The 22,134-nt window shown below is 38.5% G+C and overlaps 2 protein-coding genes across 5 annotated transcripts in view; one reads left to right on the top strand and one right to left on the bottom strand.

Moving 5' to 3' along the window:
- Nucleotides 1–127: 127 nt before the first annotated feature.
- HTATSF1 (HIV-1 Tat specific factor 1) lies at nucleotides 128–6,357 on the bottom strand. The gene is made up of 2 exons (XM_045186092.3): nucleotides 5,991–6,357; nucleotides 128–2,466 (listed from the first exon to the last, which is right to left on the bottom strand). The coding sequence occupies exon 2, from the start codon at nucleotides 2,409–2,411 to the stop codon at nucleotides 528–530; it is 1,884 nt and encodes a 627-aa protein (XP_045042027.2). The 5' UTR covers nucleotides 2,412–2,466; nucleotides 5,991–6,357; the 3' UTR covers nucleotides 128–527.
- ATP6V1H (ATPase H+ transporting V1 subunit H) overlaps nucleotides 4,387–22,134 on the top strand; it is a 116,876-nt gene continuing 99,128 nt past the window's right edge. For 2 of the 4 annotated variants that reach the window (XM_024578261.4, XM_024578260.4), the window contains exons 1-5: nucleotides 6,416–6,652; nucleotides 8,007–8,154; nucleotides 16,589–16,691; nucleotides 17,789–17,878; nucleotides 20,091–20,204. In XM_024578261.4, coding sequence (XP_024434029.1) covers nucleotides 8,042–8,154; nucleotides 16,589–16,691; nucleotides 17,789–17,878; nucleotides 20,091–20,204 — 420 coding nt within the window. In that variant the 5' untranslated portion in view covers nucleotides 6,416–6,652; nucleotides 8,007–8,041. Of the gene's footprint in view, nucleotides 4,432–5,448; nucleotides 5,569–5,961; nucleotides 6,053–6,415; nucleotides 6,653–8,006; nucleotides 8,155–16,588; nucleotides 16,692–17,788; nucleotides 17,879–20,090; nucleotides 20,205–22,134 lie in introns of those variants that run through there. The other 2 variants (XM_045186094.3, XM_045186093.3) reach the window with 2 other exon arrangements.

Below are 22,134 nucleotides of genomic sequence, written 5' to 3'. Positions count from 1 at the left end.
TCAAACCTAACAAAGGACAAGTATCCAGGTTACTTGCATTATACTTTTAAGTAAAATCATTAAATACACATAACAATGAAAACATCAATGCATTAATCTGATGGTATCTTACTGCTATGCACATGTTCATGTAACACTACTAGTAATTTCTCTGGAGCATTGGCAAAGTGTAGATGGAGGATTTTCTCTCAAAAGCTAATTTAAGGGATTAAACATCACCATCATTATCATCAGTACTACTGAGAATGAAGCTGCTGCAGAGCCCCTTCTTCCCAAACATTCCCCAAACCACTCACAGTCCCTTTTTTGCCAGAATTATCAAACTTCTCGTTGGAATTGTCATCTTTGAACATGTTTTCATCAGTAGTTTCTTCATCCTCTATTGCATGTACTTCATATTCTTTTTCATCTGAATATTCAAATATCTTTTCATTTGCATCATCTTCCTCCTTTACATCAGCATCTTCAAGACCCCTTTCAACTCCATTTACTTCATCCTCTTTTTCATCAGACTTATCACAAACTTTTTAATATTTATCTTCCTCTCCTTTCTTTTCATCTGAGTCTTCATCAAACTCTCCCTCAGAGCCTTCATCAAACACTTTTTCAGAGCTTTCATCTTCAAATTCTGATTTTTCAGAGTCATTTTCTTCTAACTCTTTTTGAAGAACATTTTCATTAAACTCCTTGCCAGACCCACTGTCATTGAACTCTTTTTTGAGGCCATTTTCTTCAAATTCTTTTTCAGAGCCATCTTTAAAAAGCTTTCCAGAGCAGTCTTCCTCAGCTTCTCTTTCCAACTCAACTTCTTCAGACTCCTTTTGGGGGCTATTCTCTTCTTCATACTCCTTGTTGGGACCATCTTCTTCAGACTCCTTTTCAAGGGCATTCTCTTCAAAATCATTTTTGTGTTGCTTCTTTTTGCATTCTCTTCCAGGGCAATTCACTTTAGACTCTTTTTTCAGACTACTCTCTTCAAACTCTTTTTTGGGACTGCCTTGTCCAGACTCTCTTTTGAGGTAATCTTCACACTCTCTTTTGGGGCAGCCTTCTTCAGCCTCTTTTTTGGGGCCACGCTCTTTGGCATCTTCAAATTCTCCCTCATCTTCTGTTTTTTCAAACTTCTTTTCATCTATAGGTTCTTCAAATTCCATTTCAGTTGCAGCTTTTTGAGCATTCCTTTTAGATGTGCTAGGGTGCTCTGAAAAATGCCTTGCTCTAGAAGGCTCTGCCCCTTCTGAAATACAGATGGAACTTGAACACCAAAGACCTTTATTGGCCTCAGGAGCATTGAGGAAAGCCTCCCATCCTTTCAGCCTTTCCTCCCTTTCTCTTGTGGACTCCTCCACCTGATAATCTGTAGTTCCATCCCACACTTGGGCAGTGATTTGACGGCCACCAAACCACCGTCCATTGAGGGATTGGATACAATAATCAGCTTCCTCTGGATCCCTGAAGGACACAGAGGCCACACCATCTGGGTGTCTATCAAAAAGAAGGAGCTTCTTAATTTGTCCAAACTTTGAACACTCTACTTGAAGATCTTCTTTGATCTCATTCAGCACCAATGGATCATCCTCAAAATCCATAGGATGAAACATATTTTTGATGATGACAACTCGCTCATGGCGCATTCGGGTTGGCCCGTCTCTTCTCTCAGGTCTCCAATCCAACTGCTTTTGTTGCAGAAACAGCTTTTTCTTGTAGTCCTTGCACTTCTTCTTCTTCTTGGAGGCATCATATTCCCCCTTCAGTTGAAACTTTGCTACCTCAACTTGTAATTTGTAGCCTCTAATTTCATCTTCATCCAAAAGTTTCAGTGCAAGATCCACAGATTCCCTCTTCAAATAACAGCAAAGCCCATCTCCTTTAAGATTTCCTTGATTATCTTTGTAAAGCTTGACCTTAAATTCTTCTGTTTCAGAATCTCTCATAATAATGCCAAACTTGGACATGAGCTTTATAAATTCATCTACTGTAATGTCTGGAGGCAAACCAGACACATATACATTTGTATTTCTGTTTTCTTCAACATGAAACCATCCTGATTCAGCCTTTCTCTTTTCTCCCCTCTTTTGGTGGTCAGTGGGTTCAGGGATTTTTCTCTGTGGAGGTTTCTCTGCAGGCCTAATACTAACATCTTGTACATTTGCAGTAGAGCTAGATGCACCATCATTAGAAAAGCCATAATTGGCTTGATATATAGCAATGAAATCTTCAGTGATCTTGGGGAACCAAGCCTTCTTCTCCAAGTCCCACTCATAGGGGGTGTCATCTGGTTGCTGCCCAAAAGCATCAGTTTCTCTACTGGGATCTTTCTGGGTGTCTCCGTCCTTGGTGTCCCCGTACAATTCTTGCATTTGCAACTGCTCATCAAAGTTGTTATTCCCATCCAAGTTGTTGCCATTCATGTTGCCAACTTAGCCCAGGGCCACAGTCCAGGTGAGCTGAGAGGCTGAGATGAAGCTAGAGAAGAACAGAGAAAATTTATTTACGTTTCTTAAAACATCATTTCAATACCAGTCAGCTTTGTGGCTAGAAATGTATGCTAAATTCATACCCAAATTTAAGGCTGAGGATTATCACACTTTATATTTATGTCATGTAGAATTAATTAAAGTGATTTTCTTACCAGTGGATCTGAACCATGAGAAATGTTAAGTGAAGTCCTTCAGGCAGAAGGAAAATGATAACCAAATCTCCAAAATCTGGCTATACACAAAGGAATAAACAACACTGGAAATGATAACTATGAGAATACAATACTTAATTCTCATTAAAAGACTGTTTAAGCAAAAACAATAACAATGTATTCTGGGTTTTATAAAATGTTATAAAGAAAATAATAAAGATAAGAGTGAAAATTAATGAAATAGAAAACAAATTAAATGGAGAAAAAAAATCAATGAAACAAAAAGCTGGTTCCTTAAGATCAAGAAAATTGACAAACCTGTAGCCAAATGGATCAGAAAAAGAGAGAACACACCACTAATTACCAATGCAGTTATGTACCATATAATGATGGGGATATGTTCTGAGAAATGTGCCTTAGGTGATTTTGTCATAGTGTGAACGTCACAAAGTTTAATTACACAGATCTAGATGGTATAGCTATACTTTTATATGACTGGCAGCACACAGTAGGTTTGTTTACACCAACATCACCACAAACACCTGAATGATGTGTTGCCCTATGACATTATGATGGCTATGACATCACTAGGTAGTGGGAATTTTTCAGCTTCATTATAATCTATGGGATAACTGTGGTACAGGTGTTCCATTGTTGACAGAAATATCATTAAACAGCACTCGACTATATTAGGAATGAAGAAGGTAACCTAAGTGCTAATTCTATAGATATCACATGAATAATAGAGAATATTAGGAACAACTTTATCATAGTAAATTAGACCACTTAGCTGAAATGGGTAAATTCCTTGGAAGTAAACTATCAAAGTTCACTTAAAAATAGCCTAAATATCCTTATATCTATTAAAGGCATTAAAATTTAGTAAAAAGAACAAACAAAAAAACCCTCCCGCAGAGAAAACTTCATGCTCAGATGACCTTACTTGTGAATTCTGTCTTCAATTTTTACAGTCAAAAGTAATACATGCTAATTAAAATGCATGCAATTATGCAGAAGTGTTTAAAGAATCAAAAGTCAGTATATCACAACTCACTCCCTTCAGTTACCTGTTGTTTAAAAGTTCTTTGATGTTTGTCATTATAGAATTTTGTTATGTACATACACATATATAAACATCCATTTAACAAAAGAAATATTATGTACATGTTATCTGAGCTTGCTTCAGAACTCAAAGCTCTGTATAATTTTTTAAACAGTTGCATTAATACCTCAACGCCTGATATTGTATTATTTTTCTCCATTCCTCTGTTAATGGACTACATTTGGGTTGTGCTATGGACTGAATGTTTATGTTCCCTCAAAATCTGTATGAAGAAGCCCTAATGCCCACTATAACCGCATTTGGAGATGAGACTTTTACAGAAGTAATTAAGGTTAAGTGAAGTCATAGGGGTGTAGTCCTGATCCAATAGAATTAGTGTCCTTATAAGAAGAGACAGGAGAGAGTTCTCTTGTGAACTTTCTCTCCACCATGTGACACAGGGAGAGGGTGGCCATCAGCAAGCCAGGAAGAGAGCCCTCACCATGAACTGAAATGGCCAGCACTTTGATCTCAGATTTCCAGCCTGCAGAGCTACGAGAAATAAATTTCTGTTGTTTACCACCTGGTCTATGGTATTTTGTTATGGCAGCCTCAGATGACAAATATAGGTTGTTTTCTATTTTTGTTTTGCTATTATAAAAATATTGCATTGAAAACCCTTGTACATTGATTTTTGCAGCAGAGATTCCTGGAAGTCTAACTACTTGGTTATGGAGTGTGCACATTTAACATTTGGGTAGGTACTTATATTTTTTCAGCAGGACCTAATTTTCTGTTTGGATGCTCCATAAGGATATCATTCTGTAGTAGTAAGGCCATGTTCCCACAGTAGCATGTCATCTGTCTTCATATTTCGAATGACAAATTAATCAGGTAGGAACAGTCATCTACCTACTTTCTCCATAGGAGCAGTACTGACATTTTCAGCTGAAAAATGTCTATGTGTGGTACTGTGGTAGTGTCCGTACCCAACATTTACAATTCCTAGTCCCCAGGCATCAAATGCCAGCAGCACTCTATCCCTACTCATTGCAGTAACCCCCAAATCCCACACAGTTTCAAAGACCCCTGAGGGAGTACCTTCCACTCTCGTAGGACCTCTGAAACATGTACCAAGTTTAACGTATTATAAAGGGAACAGTTTTGTGACCAATAGATTTGTTACCAATGAGTTATTTCACTAAGCTATTATTAAGGTTAGTATCTGCAATCTTTTTTTCACTCTCATTCTAATTTGATTCTAATTCCAAATATTTTTTGGTAAGTAAGTCCATTAATTTAGGCTAGAGTTTCACATATTAATGGACTCAACTCATAGCATCAATTTTATTAAAATAAAAAATTCAAATAAGCAGAACAATATAAGGAATATCTATGAATCTATTACTCATTTCAAAAACTCAATATTTTGCAATATTTGGTAGAGTTCTTTCAAAATTTTACTTTAGAACTATAACATAGATATATTTACTCAACTACTTGTGTTAAATTAGTGGTTATATTTCTCTCTATATTTATGGTAGGCAGAATGCCTGTGTCCCAACCTTTGGAACCTGTAAAAATGTTAACTTACATGACAAAAGGGAACTAAGGTTGTAATTCCCTTACAACCTTAGGGAATTACAGGTAAGGTTGTAAGGTTGCTAGGATTATCCAGGTAGGGCCAATATAATATGAGCCCATAAAATCAGAGAACCCTTCCCAGCTGTATGCATAGAAAGATACCACGTTGCTGACTTTGAAGACGGGGGAAGTAAGTCATAAGTCAAGGAATGCAGGCAGCCTCTAAAACTGGAGAAGCCAAGGACATGGATTCTCCTCCAGAGCCTCCAAAAGGAACTCAGCCCTGCCAAACAGCCCAGTGAAGACCCATGTAAGATGATTTGCATCCATTTAAGCCAGGAAATTTGTAGTAATTTGTTATAGCAGCAATAGAAACAACGCAATATTATATATTATTATAGGTACTAATAATCAACGTGTAATGTTGGTTTTGACTGTTTTAAACCTTGGTCTAAATCGAACATTTGTAGTAGAAATGTTTTGGTTATACTTCCACATTTCTTTCAGTGCTTATCATAACAAAAAATATATGCTGTTATACACACCTGACCACTAGCTGCAGTATAGTACATAACTCATCTTAAAGAGGGTAGCTTATTGTCAGATTAAAATACTGGGTGCCCTGTTAAATTTGAATTTTAGTTAAACACGATATGTATATAATATAAATATGTATTATATATATATATATTTTATTTTTTAGTAAAATTGCAAATATTGCATGGAACATACATTGTTTGCTAAACCTGCAACCGGAAGGCAAGATAACTTTTATGACCCACGTCATGAAAGAGGTAAGAACGCCTGCTTCACTGAGCTGTTAAATCCAAATGAAAGTCAATCTATTCAGAAGCAGTGAATTCAACTTTCCAAAAGAACGCCGGTTAAGACAAACGAATTCCGGCCTTCTCTGTGCTTCCAGCGGGTACTTCGATGCCAGGACGGTCCGCTGGGTTTCGGGGCTCCCACGTGCCCGTTCCTCTTTACTCTCCCTCTGGACAGGCCAGTCAGGGCTGGTGCTCCGGACCTCTGCGTGAGGAGTCTCTACGTCGCCACATCGCAGGGGTCCGGGCCCCGGATCGTATTAACTGCTGCCTAAGCCACCGTCCCTCGGCTGGGAGGTTTGGACCCTCCCGGCTTCCGCCTTCCGGGTGATCACATGCCTCTGATCACGTGACCGGCGCTCCTGTCATTCTATCGCGGTTCCTCCGGCTTTGGTCTGCCCGTGCCGGCCTCAACGTCTGCTAGGTGGTGGGATCTCTTCACTAGTCAGCGTGCAAGTCTCCTGCCGCCGCTCAGGCCCCTGGACCCGGCGGAAAAGGTTCTGACTTGGCGCCCAAGCCCCGCTGTGGCCCCGACGTCCCGGATCGCCGCATCCTCTCTGCCGCTTTTGGGTGCGTTGGGGTCTCCAGGGCTCCTGAAGAAAGGCCGCACTCCCTCAGGTGGTTTCGTCTGGGGCACAAGCCCCAGTGAGGCGACCCCTGCGGTTTATCCGGCCTCCCTGACTCGTGCTGGTTTCCCACCGCTCCGGCCCCTCCAGCCTTTCTCAGGTTCCGGGTTCCAGTTTCTTTCCTTTCAGGCCTTCCCCGGGTTTATGAAACTGCAGAGCCTTCCCCGCAGGGGCAGAGAACGTGAGGGGCGGGCTGGGAGTGGAGGAGGACGTTTGAAAGGTATGCTTTCCCCGAGGGCTGGGCCCTGGCCCTGGCCTGCTGGAGCTTTGAGTTGTTCAGGGACTTCGCTAACCGCCCTGAGAAACCTTCAGCTTCCCCTGGAGGGGCCACTGGGGCTGAGTCGTCTTGGTTCCAGGATGGCAGCTCGAGCCGCACTAAGCCAGCTTCTGCCTGGGCCTTGCCAGTCCACCTCACTCTTGCTTGTTTAGGCAGCAGTCCTCTGATGTAGAGATTAAGTTCCAAACTCAGTAAGGTCTTTGGGATCCTGGAATAGAATTTTGGCTTCTTTGTGGCTATGAACCATGAGCTTCTATTTTATGAAAAGGAACGTCTCTATGTTTACTGTCATGATAAAATTAAGCTTAAACTTTTATCTGTTCGTTTAGGTGTGAGAATTACTTAAAAGCTCATTATTGTAGGTTCTTGTCATCAAACTATATTCCCATTGTTGATTGTTCCTAAATTGTAATTGGTATTTGTTCCAAAAATTCTTCTAAAATTGATTTTGAAAATACTATGAACTTTGGTTGAAAAACTGTCTTCTACGAAATTACGCTCCCACTTTGGTTATATTAATTAAAATGAGTAATTTTAGAAAGAATTACAGGCTTTTTGTATGTCACTTCAAAATCATGCTTAGTAAATGTAATGAAATAATTGATCCCATTGGTACTATACAGGTTTTTATTTTTTTCTGTCAGAAGAGGAACGTTGATCCCAATTGTATGTAGTTAAAATATTTTCATTATTTTCCTGTTTTTATATGCCTATTCATTTAAGCATGATTTCCAATGTCAATTTTTAAATGGTTACTTTAAAAATCTTACTGCAATATTGTGCCAGAGATTAAGAAAAACCTTTCCTGGAAAAGACCTGTAGAGAACACTTTTATGGATCAGTGTGTATAATTGGGCAAGATTTGAAATATAATGATACTAATATTTAGGATATTTAATATTTGTGTGGAATGCTTGGAGAGATTAAGGTGATAATGGTGATATTATTCTTTATAATTGTAGTGGTTATTAAAAAATAGTAACACCTGGTATTCTGGTTTTACCTTATATCAAAATTGAAGATCTGTTGGAAGATATTCAAGATTATAAAATTTAGATGACCAAAATGGATATCCGGGGTGCCGTGGATGCTGCTGTTCCAACTAACATTATTGCTGCCAAGGCTGCAGAAGTCCGTGCGAACAAAGTGAACTGGCAGTCCTATCTTCAGTAAGTACTGATTTGCTGTGAATCATGGGTAATCATGTGCTTTCGGATCAGACTTTCTCATGGTCATGCTTCTATGAGAGAAATATTGGAAAAATACTACTAAATGTGGAAGAAAATACTTCCTTAGAATAATTAGCTGTCACAGGGAGATAGCATGGTGGAAACAGCTTGTGGCTCTGGTGAGGAGGCAGAGCTGCTCATAGTTGTGCATTTCTAGTGAGTGGGAAACCATGGGATGAGAGTTAATAGACTATAGAGGGAGGAAGAGGATAATGTGCAGGGCCTGCTGCCAGCTCAGTATGCCTTTGTGATCAGTGTGGGGACAGGTGGTGTTGCAGAATAGCTCAAAAAACTAAAAAAAAGTGTAGACATTTGAGTTCAAGACCTGAATTTGCATTGTGGTTCTGTCTACTAGTTTGGTGATCTTAGGCAAATCTTTTCTCTGAGGCTCATTAAAGTAAATGTGAAATGGGGTTACAGATACAACAGGGTTTCCCCCCTGCCCTGAAATAACATATTTAAAGTTAAACACAAGCATTAGTATTATTGAATACACTCTTGATAAATTTCAGTTTTTTCCCCTTCTTTTGTATATTAAGATTTAGCATGCTGGTGTTCTGTATTTATCTGTAATATGTTCATTTATTCTTGACTGTACTTTATCATGTTGACTTTATTTCATATCTTTATTTTGATATAAAGGAGCATTACTAAGAAAATTCAGATTTGCATATAAATTTTGGAAAAATGGAAGAATCTTTGGTTTTATATTTAATAGTTTGCTTTGGTGTAAGAAGGATATACAGTGTACACAATATGAATCATTTATTTCTGTTAATGTCACTTATCTAATGTTTATTGACTGCCTGCCAAGTTTGAGGCATTTCCCCAGGCTTTGCAGCTACAAAAAAGTAAACTCATAATTTAGTAGGGAAGTCAGATGTATAAACAGTTCATTTTAATTCAGCGTGTTAACTGCAATAGTAGAAAAGTGCACAGGGAATGATGAGTGCACAAAAAAAGGACAGCTGATCCTACCTCTAGGAAGTTTTCCTGAAGGGGATGTTCAAAGGTAGGATATTAAAAACAGCTTTCTGAATGGGGAGTAATACATGTTTTGGAGGCAGGCAATGAAGAGATGAGGCTGGAGAGGCAGCCAGGAGCCAATTGTGAAGGTCTTATGTGCCACTGGAAGGAGTTTGGACTTGATTCTGTCAGTCAGTGCTTTTCAAGGTGATTACTAAGCTGTGAAACCCATGGTTGACATGAAGTCCAATCAAGAAGCTCTGCCTGTAAACAGATGAAAATGATCATTGAATGGAAGTGGGGCTGTACCTCTCAGAGCCTCCTTTTGAGATCATTCACCGTCCTCATTAGGGTTCCAAGGAGCAGGGTTGTTTTGAAGTCACTTCATTGAGTTGTGATTGATATATACAAACCTGCACATATTTAAGATATAATGACTTGATGAGTTTGGAGATAAGTATACACTCATTGAAACCATCACCACAATCTATGCCTTAAGCATATCCATCATCTGCAAAAGTTTCCTCCCACCTTCTTTATTTTATTTTACCTTACTTTGTGATAAGAGCACTTAACATAAGATCTACCCTGTTAGCAAAATTTTAAGCATATGATATTGTTAACTGTAGGCACTGTGACATACATTAGCTCTGGAGGACTTACATAACTGAAACTTTGTATCCTTAATTAATACCTCCTTATTTCTCCCTCCTGCCAGCCCCTAGCAAACACTAGTCTACTATTTTAGACTATTGTTATAAATAGGATCGCGTAGTGTTTGTTCTTTTGTATCTGGCTTATTTTACTTAGCATAATGTCTCCCAGGTACATTCATGTTGTAGGAAATGACAGAATTTCATTCGTTTTTTTTTAAAGACTGGATAATATTTCACTGTATGTAAATACCACATATTCCTTACCCTTTTATCCATCCATGGACACTTAGGTTGTCTTCATATCTTGGCTGTTGTGAGGAAGGCTGTCATGTACATGGAATGCAGATATCTCTCTGAGGTTCTGATTTCAGTTCCTTTGGATATATACCCAGAAGTAGGATTGCTGGATCTCATGGTAATTTTATGTTTAATTTTTTAATAACCTCCATACTGTTTCCATAGTGACTGCATCAATTTATCTTCTCACCAGCAGTGCACAATTGTTTCCTTTTCTGTACAACTTTGAAAACACTTGGTATCTTTTCTTTTTTGATAATAGCCGTCCTAACGTGTAAGGAGATACCTCATTGTGGTTTTGATTTGCATTTTCCTGATAATTAGTGATGTTGAGCGTATTTTCATGTACCCATTCACCAGCTTGTTTTTTTTTTTTTGTTTTGTTATTGAGTTGTATGAGTTCTTTATATAGCTTTAATATTACCCCTTATCAGATACATGGTTTGCAAATATTTTCTCCCATTCCAAACAGTGTCTTTTCATTTTGTTCATTTCTTCTTTTGCTGTGCAGGAGGAGCTTTTTAGTTTGATGTACTTCCATGTGTTTATTTTTGCTTTGTTGCCTATGCTTTTGGTATCACTCCCAAGAAATCATTGCCCAAGCCAATGGCAAGAAGCTTTTTCCCTGTGTTTTCTTCTAGGAGTTTTACTATCTCAGGTTTTACATTTTTCTTTAATCTATTTTGAGTTGATTTCTGTGTATGGGATAAGATAAGGGTCCAATTTTATTCTTTTGCATGTGGCTGTCCAATTTGCCCAAACTGGTATGTTGAAGATACTCTCTTTTACCCATTGTGTGTTCTTGGCACCCTTGTCAAAGATCACTTGACCATGTATGTAGGGATTTGTTTCTGGGCCCAAGAAGCACAGTTTTAAAATTACTGTGGTAGGTGATAGAAACAGCTGAAGTTTGTAAAGTGGGAGTTAGATGATCAGATTTGTCTTTTGGTTGGATTGTTGTACTGGCAATGTAGAGGATAGGTGGATAACAAGCCTAGAACTAGGGAGAGGCAATATCGTTATTCAGGTTGTTGGAATGGATAGAATTGGATAGATTTGAGAATGTCTTAGTGATTGATTTGATGTGTGAAGGTGAAAAAAATCTAGGATGACTTCTGGATTCCCCAAAGGGAATGGATTATTGTGGGCCTGACTCCAGGGAATCAGGAGGAGGGACTTTCTGATGTTTTTTTTGTTCATCTGTGTCTGTGAAATTAGGATTGTGAGCTCTTTGTCCTAATGTTTGTGCAGAGTGCATTCAGACTAGAGCACAAAGAGTTTCATGTTTATAAAACCTGATTCTGTTTATAACCTAAATAGAATAATATTGTTATTGATCATAAAGCACTGGCTAACTGGAAGAAGTTGCTTAGCTTTGGAACTTGGAACATTTTTCATTACATGGAGATTTTTAATTGCTTTCTCTTCTGTTCCTCCTGTTTCAAGGCCTCCGTACTATATAAGTTGTATTCTCCCTCTTTCCTATTTCTGCCCTTTATTCAGTTGTGCACTTCATGAATTTCTTTTGTAAAACCCCTCTGCTTTGTTATGTCTGTACACAGATGTTAACTCTGTGCCTGCTGTTAAGCTGTTGGTTGTGGGTGTGAAACGTGTCTCCCCTAAAAGAGCTTACAGATTTTTAGGGGCTGGATGGGACACATGAATTATCAATGAATCTTATATCCCATTATATTCTGATAAAACCTGTGGAAGAGTTCTCCAGTGTCAAAAGGCTAATAATGTTTTATCCCTCACAAGTTATGTTATTATGAAAATGCAGTGGTTTAAAAATGTATTTGTATTTAATTGAACCTTTTCTTCATAATCCACCTAGACAGTACATAAGTGAATGGGTGTGGCTATATTTCAGTCAAACTGGAATTTAGTAAAATTATATCCTGAGGATATGAGAATCATAAAATATTGTACTTTCTTTTGAGTTTAAAGTTTAATAAGGAAACAAACTTTTTAAAAAAGATTTTATTTATTTATTTTTAGAAAGATGGGAAGGGAAGGACAAAGAGAGGGAGAGAAAGAAACATCAATGTGTGGTTGCCTCTTGTACACCCCCCACTGGGGACCTGGCCTGCAACCAGGCATGTGCCCCGACTGGGAGTCGAACCGGTGACCCTTTGGTTCACAAGCCCAATCCATTGAGCTATATCAGGCAGAAAGGAAAGAAACTTTTAACTAAAAAATTAATACTTATGGAAAGCTTTAAAATGTAGATATACTTAAAGTTTTCTCAGACAACAGAAGAGTAAGCACATAATTACCTGGGGGCATTGGTGATGTCTTTGCAGGACACATAAAGATAATTGTAGGAGTTGTCTAAGCAGAGATTCTGGGGATTGCTATGAAGGAAACCCCAGGTAGGATGCTGAGACTTGGAAGAACAGGAGTGCTGGAGGGAGAGCTTTAGGTAGTGTGGTGTGGCTCCCTGCAGGCTGCTGCGGGCCAGTTTGTGGTGCCTTCGTTCACCGTTTTCATAGGACAAAAACTTAGGAGTCATCTTGACCCTATCTTTCCCTCACAATCTATATCCCATATATTAACAAATTCATTTAGTCGTAGTCCAATACATGTCCCAGATCTGACCACTTTTCTGCAGTTCCACCATGGCTACTGCCCTAGTGCAGGCTGTCATCTCATCTCATGTGCTCTCATTAGAGTTACAGACTCTCATGGTGACTCCGCTTTCACTGTTCCCCCATAGCAGCAATTCTTTACATAGCTGTGAGATGACAGTCATTTAAAAAAATATCAATCAAAGAGATTATGCCACACTGCTCACAGTCCTCTAGCCACTCTGATGTTCTTGCTCTTTTTCACATAGAAAGCGTATTGCTGCCCCAAGGTATTTGGACTTGTATTTCTGTCTCCCCTTAGATCACTTGGCTTATTAAGTCACTTCATTCAGGTTTCTGTGCAGGTGACTTCAGCAAGGCTTTCTCTGAAGTTCAGCTAAAATATATCACTATGTAACTCCTTACCTGGCCTTAGATTTTTTTTTTTCTTAGCATTTACAATCCTCGCATTATGGTGGTGTGTATGTGAGTGTGTGTATTTTAAAAAGTATTTATTTCTGTCTTTGTATATTTTCTGTTTTCCCCATTGGAATGCAAGCTCAAAGAGGGATGCCTAATTCATAACTATGTTGCCTGTTCTTAAAGGTATCGGGCACATAGTAGGCTCTCAATTAATATTGGCTGATTAAATCATGAATGAGCAGAATGTTTGTTGGAAAGTGGTGGAGATTAGTGTTTGGAAAAGGAAGTAACATACTTGGTAAGTAACATACTGTTTCACATAATTTTCATAGCAATACTGTGACATAAGTTTTTCTTTCCTTATTTTAAAGATAAGTCAAAAGCTTTTCAGATAGGATAAGTAATATGTACATGCTCATGTGGGTTTTACTTAGTCAAGTGATTAAAATAATTTTTATTGAATGCCTCTGTCCAAGTGCTAGGTAGAGCTGCCATTCAAATTCACAGTCTGACTGATGTGAAAGGAGTGATATGAGCAGATGTGTGCTTGAGAAAGCTGTCAGATAGTAGGTAAGAGGGGTGTGGAGGAAGGTTGGATTAGAAGCAGGGAAATGCTTTGGTGGACTACTCTAGAGGCAGGGAAGTTGAGGAAAATGATATTAGGTAGAAGAATTGTTAGGACTGGTGCCTGATTGGGCATGGGTTGCTAGAGAAGAGACAAGAGCCCCTAACCTGCTACATTCAAGAGAGAAGATTTGAAACAAGGAAAAAAAGATTTCTTGCAACAAATGCAATGAGGTCTGACTTCAGAAGGAATGTCTTGCCAAATACAAACAATTACTTAAATGGAAAAGAAAGCAGAAAAATTTTAAGAGTACCAAGTGTAATATACACTTGCTTAATGGTAGAAAACCTGCATCTTTTTCTCATACTTATCCTATTTATAAAGGTTTTGACGTGTTTTGTACCTTAGCACAGCAAAACTTGGGGGTAAAATCATTTAAGTTAGGGAGTTCAGTTTTTTGGAGACACTTCATTTATTTGGGGTCCAGAACCAGACAGGATGACCCTGTTATCTTTGTCTGTTCCAGGGTGCAGAATGCATTTTGTCTTTAGTGGTATATGACATGCTTAGCCACAATAGCAACAGGACAAAGTATATCCTTTTTGCTTCCATTTTCCCTTTAGCCAGGCAGGGTTTGGACTGGGTGTAAGGATATATGTATGTTAGTGATCTCATTTCTGCCCCTGTAGGGTCTGGAATGCCTCTGTCACCTGTGGGAGGAGAGGTTCAATGCACACATGTGGAGGAGGACTGCGGGAGGTTGACCTGGAGCTCAGACTGCGAGTTAGCAGTGCAGAGAGTGGAGGGGAGCAGTTGAGGGGAATCCATGGAGTGAAAAATGAAGAGAGCTTCTCACAGAGCCTGAACACAGGGAGGAGATGAGGACTGGGTGAAGAGGACTGAGGAGAGGTGGCCTGAGGAGGATGAGAAGAATCCAGAAGTTAAGCAAGAGAGCGTCAGGTGTGGCCACATCGTCTCCTGCCTCAGGGATCTAGAAAGACAAGGACTGAAAATTCTTCTTTGGGTTGGTAGGGAAGGGATTGTTGGAAAAATCAACGCATGAGAATATTTTTTAAAAAGTCATGTTAAATAAAGGAACATATATGAAAACAAAGTTACAGTGCTTAAAAATGGAACTGATGAAGTCCAGAGGCAAATTAAAAGTATAGAAAATAATTTATTATCTATTAATAGTGTTTACAAAACCCCAAAGGGATAAAGTAAAATACTGAGACTTTGAACACAAAAAGTCTAGATCTTTGGAGGAGGGGTGTGGTTGTGGGTAGGGGTGGCAGGAAGTATGAAAAATTCAGCTCCCTTCTTTTGGGAAAGGAACAGCTCACCTTCTCAAATTCTCCTGTGCACTTAGGGAAACTTTCCTTTAGGATTCTGCCTGAACTCTGACTGCTCTTTGTTTCAGTGTACCATGTCCTACCCTGCATCCCTGGCCCTCCTGGGAGCACTGTCTTCATAGATAACCTGCGCACTAATCCTCATCTCAAGGCCTGCTGCCACTAGGAACCTAACCCGAGACAGCTCTGAAAAAGGACCATACTTTTATAATTACGCATTTTGGAAAACCTGCTTCAAATTCAGTGTTTTCCTGGTTGGGTTTTGTTCAACACTAGTCCCTCAACTTCCTCTCGGAGGAGCTTTTTAACCACTGAGTAAAAAAAATATATTGATGCTGTTTGAATGACAAAGCATACTAAAGAAAGTTTTAAAATACTAAATGTGTTTTTATTCCATGCTTATACACACCAAGTGCTTTTCCTTGTGTGTTCTCATAACCACTCAATGGAGTAGGGCAGGTAGTATTGTAATTGCCTTTTCACTGGTGTGGAAAATAGTGATCAGAGAGGTAGTGACCTGCCAACATTTCACAACTGGATTGGAACGCTTCCCCAGATTGACTCAAATTCTATATTTTCCTATCATACTAATGGTCTGAAAGAATTGACATGTATTCTGAATTGACATGCATCCTCACTGCCCAGGCTCACTGAGACTAGCAAGGCTGTTCTGCTGACATGCCTTTTCACATGAAAGCATCAGGTAGTGGGTTTGCTGTGACAAATTTGAGTCCTTCATGTGTGGAGCAGTTGGGAGGTCAAGCTGGATTGGATTGGAAGGTGCCAGGTTCAATTGTAATGATGTTGACTTTGTGACAATGGTAGAGGTAGAATTAGAGATGGTGTGGGAGAGACAGAAGATAGGACTCTTTTGATTTGAATTTCACCGAAGGAAAGAGTTTGGGAAAGAAGAGTGAAATTCCAAAGACTGAACTCTGTAGAGTAAACCTTGAAGAGTAAAGAGCCATTGAAGAAGGTACCACTGTAAGTAGGAGGAAATAGGATAATGTAGGGTGATTGCTGGGAGGATAAGGGATCAGGATGGAGAAATTATTTTTTTTCTGAGAGGAGGAAGATCACATTTTCCTGATGCTGGAGGAAAAGAGTATACTGGAGAAAATGATTGTAGAAGTTCATGTAAAGTGTCTTTAGTCTTCATAAATTAGAAGGCCAAGTGAATTGCTTAGCTTGGGAGGGGAATAAAGGTGGGGCTTTGGATAGTGCTAAGAGGTGCCATGTTATTGCATGCCTACTATGGGCCAGGCACTGTGCTAACCACCTCATCTGAATTGTGTAATTTCATCCTCAGTTCAACCCCTTAAAAACAATGTGGCTATTGTTGCTATTTTGCAGATGAATTAACTCAGATACAGAGAGGTCACATGATGAGTAAGTGGTAGAGCTGGGCATTGAACTCAGGTCTGTTTGATGGTAGGGCTCACGAATCAAACCTAAGGAGAGAGGAGAATGACCAAAATTTCTGCATCACTTGCTCGCAGGGGGTATTTGACTCTTACTGAACAAAAACAACTTATTCTTAATTTCTAGGGGACAGATGATTTCTGCTGAAGATTGTGAATTCATTCAAAGGTTTGAAATGAAAAGAAGTCCTGAGGAGAAGCAAGAGATGCTTCAAACTGAAGGCAGTCAGGTGATTGATGAAAATATTGTATCATGAACACTTCCCCATATCATTAAAAACTCTAGAAATGTTTTCTAATTACTGTATGATATTCCAGTAGGTGTACATCAAAATTTTACTGAAAATCCTTTTTTATTGAAAAAGTTTTTGAGTGATATCCAGTTTTCTTTGCTAATTTTGGAAAAAAAATGTTATATTATGTTTGTTCTTTTATCCTTTTCTGCATTTCTGAAAATCTTCTTAGAAGAGAGTTCTAGAAGGGAAATGACTGTTTCAAAATATATATCAACACTTTTAAAGGTGCTGAACTTTTTTTGTGGAGAAAATTTTTTACTTTGTATTCTTACTAGAATAATAAGCAGTTTCGCTATTCATCAAAGTTTGTTATATGGGACTCTGATTGGCTGAGGGAGCTCGTATACAACTTAATCTGATTCTCACAACAATTTGTCATTTCAACTCCTGGGAAATTTGGGAAGAAAATGTATCGTTGGTGCCAGTTTTTGTTGAATTCCAGAGAGATTGTTACATAGTTGATAACTTGCAGAATGGAGATAGGTCAAACAAAGCCTTCCGATTCCAATTCCCTGTGCCCTGGTTGTTCTGCCTCTGTTCTGCTTCCTAGTAAACACCCCTTCCCCCAAATCAAGACCAATAATAATATTTGTCTACGTAACTTAATCTTTATGTTATTGTGGGTAATTAAGTATTAATAGTGGCTAGGCCTGTTTACTTAAAAATAGTAAACATTTTGAAGTTTATCACTAGAAATGAGCAAAAATCTGATGCAAGGCATAGTAGGGTCCTCACATACTGCATCACAGTATTCATAACAGCTACACATGTTTTTGTAATGAAATCTCTTAGTGAGTAGCATTTATATCCTAATTTAGGCAAGCAAAATACAAGGGTGGGCAGAACTAGCTTTACAGTTGTGAGTACACGAAGCACAATTTATTCTTGTATTATTATTTATTATTATATTATTGACTAAATGAACAACTGTAAACCTACTTTTGCCCATGCCTGTGTTAAACTGAAATTCCATTAATGTATTATGTTTGTAGTTGAAAACAATAATTAACATTGATTTCATTTTTTTCTAGTGTGCTAAAACATTTATAAATCTGATGACTCATATCTCCAAAGAACAGACAGTTCAGTACATACTAACTATGGTTGATGATATGTTGCAGGTAGGTGTATTTTTTACTTAATACGTTTGGTGACTTCATCTTTTCGTGTACTGCCCAGTAACAACATTTTTGTAAGGTTTCACTTATAGCACTGGTTCTCTTCTAGAATGTATTAATATATTTTTCTTCATTACATGAGGCGTAATAGTAATAAAGATCGGAATGCCCATGTACTGGCTGCTTTTGTTGTTTTTCAGTGTAGCAAGTGATCCAAAGGTATTTTTCTTTTCCACAACACCTCAGAGTTCTTTGTGAACACCAGCAGTGTTTGGGGACTCACTTGAGGCTTTCCAGATGCTCTGCGTACTTACAGATGATATGGCTCCTTCGCTTTCAGTCATTCAGCAGATTTCTTTGTCCCTTTGATCCAGGCCAGTGTGAGGCATGGGGTCTTCAGTGCTGAATGTGGGCAAGGCGCTTGCCATCAAAAGCATTGTCTCTTTGGAGAATGTTTTGCTAATTGTCTGAGACTTTTCTAGTTACATAGAGTTTCTACTTACTGCCTAGTGTCCCCTTTATTCACAATTTTTAATTTTACAGCAGAGTATATATAATCTAGGTTTAAAATGTTGGTAAATAGAGTAGGTCTTTCTGAAATAGGCTGTCTGGCTGCTAAATCCAATGCCTGTCTACATGTCTTAGGAGATTTGAAGAAGGGTGTTAGTCTGGCTTCTTTGGGGTCATTCTATCAGTTTGCAAGGAAAAATATTTATTGATGGCCTCCTATGTGCCAAGCACTGTACTGTGATTGACGATAAAATGGTTAGGGAGAAAAGTGCTGGCTACCCAAGGGCCATCATGCCATTACAGGCATATAGTGATTTTATAATGTGAGTAAGGATCGCTATCCAGCAGGTGATGCAGGCCTGTCTGAGAATGACCTTGCCCCTCCTAGCACTTTTTCCTTTAAAAAAGTAAAGAAAAATGGAGAATGTTGCCGTCCGCCTTGACTATACTGGCTATTACATAGGACTACACGTAGAACAGGAGGCTGTGAGTTGGTATGCAGACCTTGGTTTTATTTATGTCATACACACATACCACCACAAAAATGCACACACACACATATCCTCAATTTTTATACATATACATATATCTGTAAATTAAAAACCATGAGTTCACACTCCCCCAATTTCATTTCAACTCAATATTACAGACTTTATTCTAGCCTCTTTCCATACTTGTAATCTCTTCTGACGCAGTGAGATTGTGAGATCCTCTTATTCTTCATCTATTAACTCATTTATTCTACCCTATAATACAAAGAAAGTAGTTTTTTGACTTACATAAATGTGAAGCCTTTTACCTAGAGTTCTGTGTTTGTTTGCAGAATTTTTAAACTAAAGGTATATAGTCAATGTATTGTGTTCAGGGCATTTACTTATTTATTTACTCATTTATTCATTCGTTCCTCACCTGAGGATAAGTTTTTATTGATTTTAGAGTGAGAGGAATGGGGAGAGAGAGAAACAGTGATGTGAGAGAGAAACATTGATGGGTTGCTTCCTGTACATGTCCTTACCGGGCATGTTCCCTGATCAAACCTGCAACCGGAAAGTAGTTTTCAGCCAATAATATGCAGAGAAAATTTAGGTGAGAGGTAGAGTTTCCATTATTTGAATTAAGAAGTAATTGTTCTCATTTCCTAAATCCACCTGCTAGTGCGTTATACTCTTTTTGGCTGTCCTTATCTGCCCTGATTTTTGTCATAATATTCTAAGAATAACTTGGAACATTAGAGATATCTGTAATTCCCTATTTCTCTTGCCTGCTTGTACACAGCTTGAGGTTATTCCTGCTGATCCTTCCATCTAGAGCTAATTTGTAATCTTTCTGCCCTCTTCCTATTTTGTGTGTGTGGAAGTGGGTTAGAGGTGTTGAAACAACATGGAGAAGGGCAGGTCAGAGGTACAGGCTGAGAAGAAATTAACTTAAAGTGCTACACCTCGCAGGGCTGGGATCTGTTATCTTGGCTCACTTGAATTAAACTAATCATAATAATTAAAGGTTATTTTATTTTTAAAATATCCCCACCCCCAACCCATCCCCCTACCCCATAATAACGACAGGGAGGAAAATCTCATACACACTGGAAAAAGAAAACACATGGATTGATGGGGCATAAAATGAAGGGTTGAGAAGCAGTGCACAGTTGTTACATTCTTTAGGGAAATACATTTGGATTAGTGGTATCATTCCTTTTCTTTTTTAGGAAAATCATCAGCGTGTTAGTATTTTCTTTGACTATGCTAAACGGAGCAAGAACACTGCCTGGTCCTATTTTCTGCCAATGTTAAATCGCCAGGATCTCTTTACTGTTCACATGGTAAGTTTTGAATTGATCAAATGTTTGATTTAGGGAACACACATACCTGGGCCATTTATGACATGGTAACCTCCCAGTTCCCAGGGTAGTAACTGCTGTGGTGTTAGCTTTTCAAAGCAGTGTTTTCTTATCGGTGTTTAATAATGTGGGGACATAGGGAAGACAGAAGAGATAGGGTTGCCCTGATACAGTTAACGTTTTGTAGAGTGTAATGATGAGTCATTAGCATAAAAACCTTGTAATTCACATGTGCAAAGAGCTCTCGATATCTATGACAGGATTAACAGAATTTTACTTTAGAAATTAAATTTTGCTTTGAAGCAGCAATTATGTTTAACTTTTATTTTAATTAAGCAATTGCTTTTTAATATCTTAAATACACTCCTGTTTTATTTATTTATTTATTTTAAAGATTTTATTTATTTATTTTTAGAGAGAGGGGAAAGGAAGGAGAAAGAGAGGGAGAGAAATATCAATGTGTGGTTACCTCTTGCGCAGTGGGGACCTGGCCTGCAACCCAGGCATGTGCCCTGAGTGGGAATTGAACCACCGACCCTCTGGTTCACAGGCTGGTGCTCAATCTGAGCTACACCAGCCAGAGCCCTGTTTTAAAGTTAGCCTGAAAGGCTATCTTTGGAAGCCTTAACACTGAAGAATCTTTTTTTTTTATATATATATATCTTCACCTGAGGATGTTTATTGATTTTAGAGAGGGAGGAAGGGGGGGGAGAGAGAGAGAGAGAGAGAGAGAGAGAGAGAGAGAGAGAGAGAGAGAAAGAAAGAAAGAGAAAGAGAAAGAGAGAGAAACGTCCATTGGTTGCCTCCCATGCACACCCCAACCTGGGATCAAACCCTCAATCTAAGTATGTGTCCTGACCGGGAATCGAACCCACAACTTTTTGGTGTACAGGATGATGCACCAACCAATTGAGCCACCTGGCCAGGGCTGATGGATCTTTTAAGGAGTATGTGGAGAAGGTATGAGAGGGGGGTGAGAGAATAAATCTTTGACCAAGCCTTTTCTGTTCCCAACATGGAGTGAGCTATGGGGTGGGGAGAGCTCCTGAGGTTGCTCATTTCAGTAGTCGCCTCTTAAGTTTTTCAAATAAAAAACCACTGTCAGTGAAACAATTTTCAGTATGCATGTTCTTTCTCTCTCTCCCCCCTCTTATATCCATATTCATCTGTGTACTAGTATATTCATGTATTGTATATATTATAAAACATTTATAAAGAGAGAAATTAAAAAGGACTCATGAAATAAACTATATTTTAAAGAATGTTTAAAAGAAACCAATAGTATATTTTCTTCTTTCAAATTGTGGAGACTTGTTTTCACCGTCTGGATATCTGGTTTAAATATCTCCCTAATTTTGATTGTTTTATAATAAAATTGACAAATACATTAAAGACCAAATGTAAATTTAGGGTAAAGTTCATCATTACTAGTTGTATAGTCAAGTCCACGTTTTAATTTCTTTATGATTTCAATTACTTTTAGCTAATCTTTTAAATTTTGAGGGTCCCATTATTACTGGTTTATCATGTGCTGATGAAGGAACTTTATGTTAGGAGTAGAAGTATCAGATCTCTTATTCCTTTTTGTCTTTTCATTTTGATTGTGCTTACACGACTGATAATATTTTCAATCCTGGTTTCCTTACAGGAACCTTTTCCAGTCACTTGTCTATTTTGTAGAAGTTAGGTCAGTTTAAAGTAGATAATGTATCTGTAAATTCACTTAGCTATGCACATGAAAATGTTGATATGTCAACTTAGTGAGTTAGCTGAGGTGCTGCTGTTAGCCCTTCATGGTGTAGAATTCCAGATGTGTCATGACACTTGAACGCTTGACATACTAGCCTTGAAAATGTGCCTCCATCACCTGGCTCAGCTGTATCCCAGTATAAGAACACATATCAGCCCATCA

Source organism: Desmodus rotundus, chromosome 8 (genome assembly GCF_022682495.2).
Source record: "Desmodus rotundus isolate HL8 chromosome 8, HLdesRot8A.1, whole genome shotgun sequence".
NCBI classification, from domain to species: Eukaryota; Metazoa; Chordata; class Mammalia; order Chiroptera; family Phyllostomidae; genus Desmodus; species Desmodus rotundus.
This window is presented reverse-complemented; position numbering and strand designations above follow the sequence as displayed.

Excerpts from the sequence above, each read along its gene's own strand:
- HTATSF1 (XM_045186092.3), bottom strand. The coding sequence starts at position 2,411 with ATGAATGGCAACAACTTGGATGGGAATAACAACTTTGATGAGCAGTTG.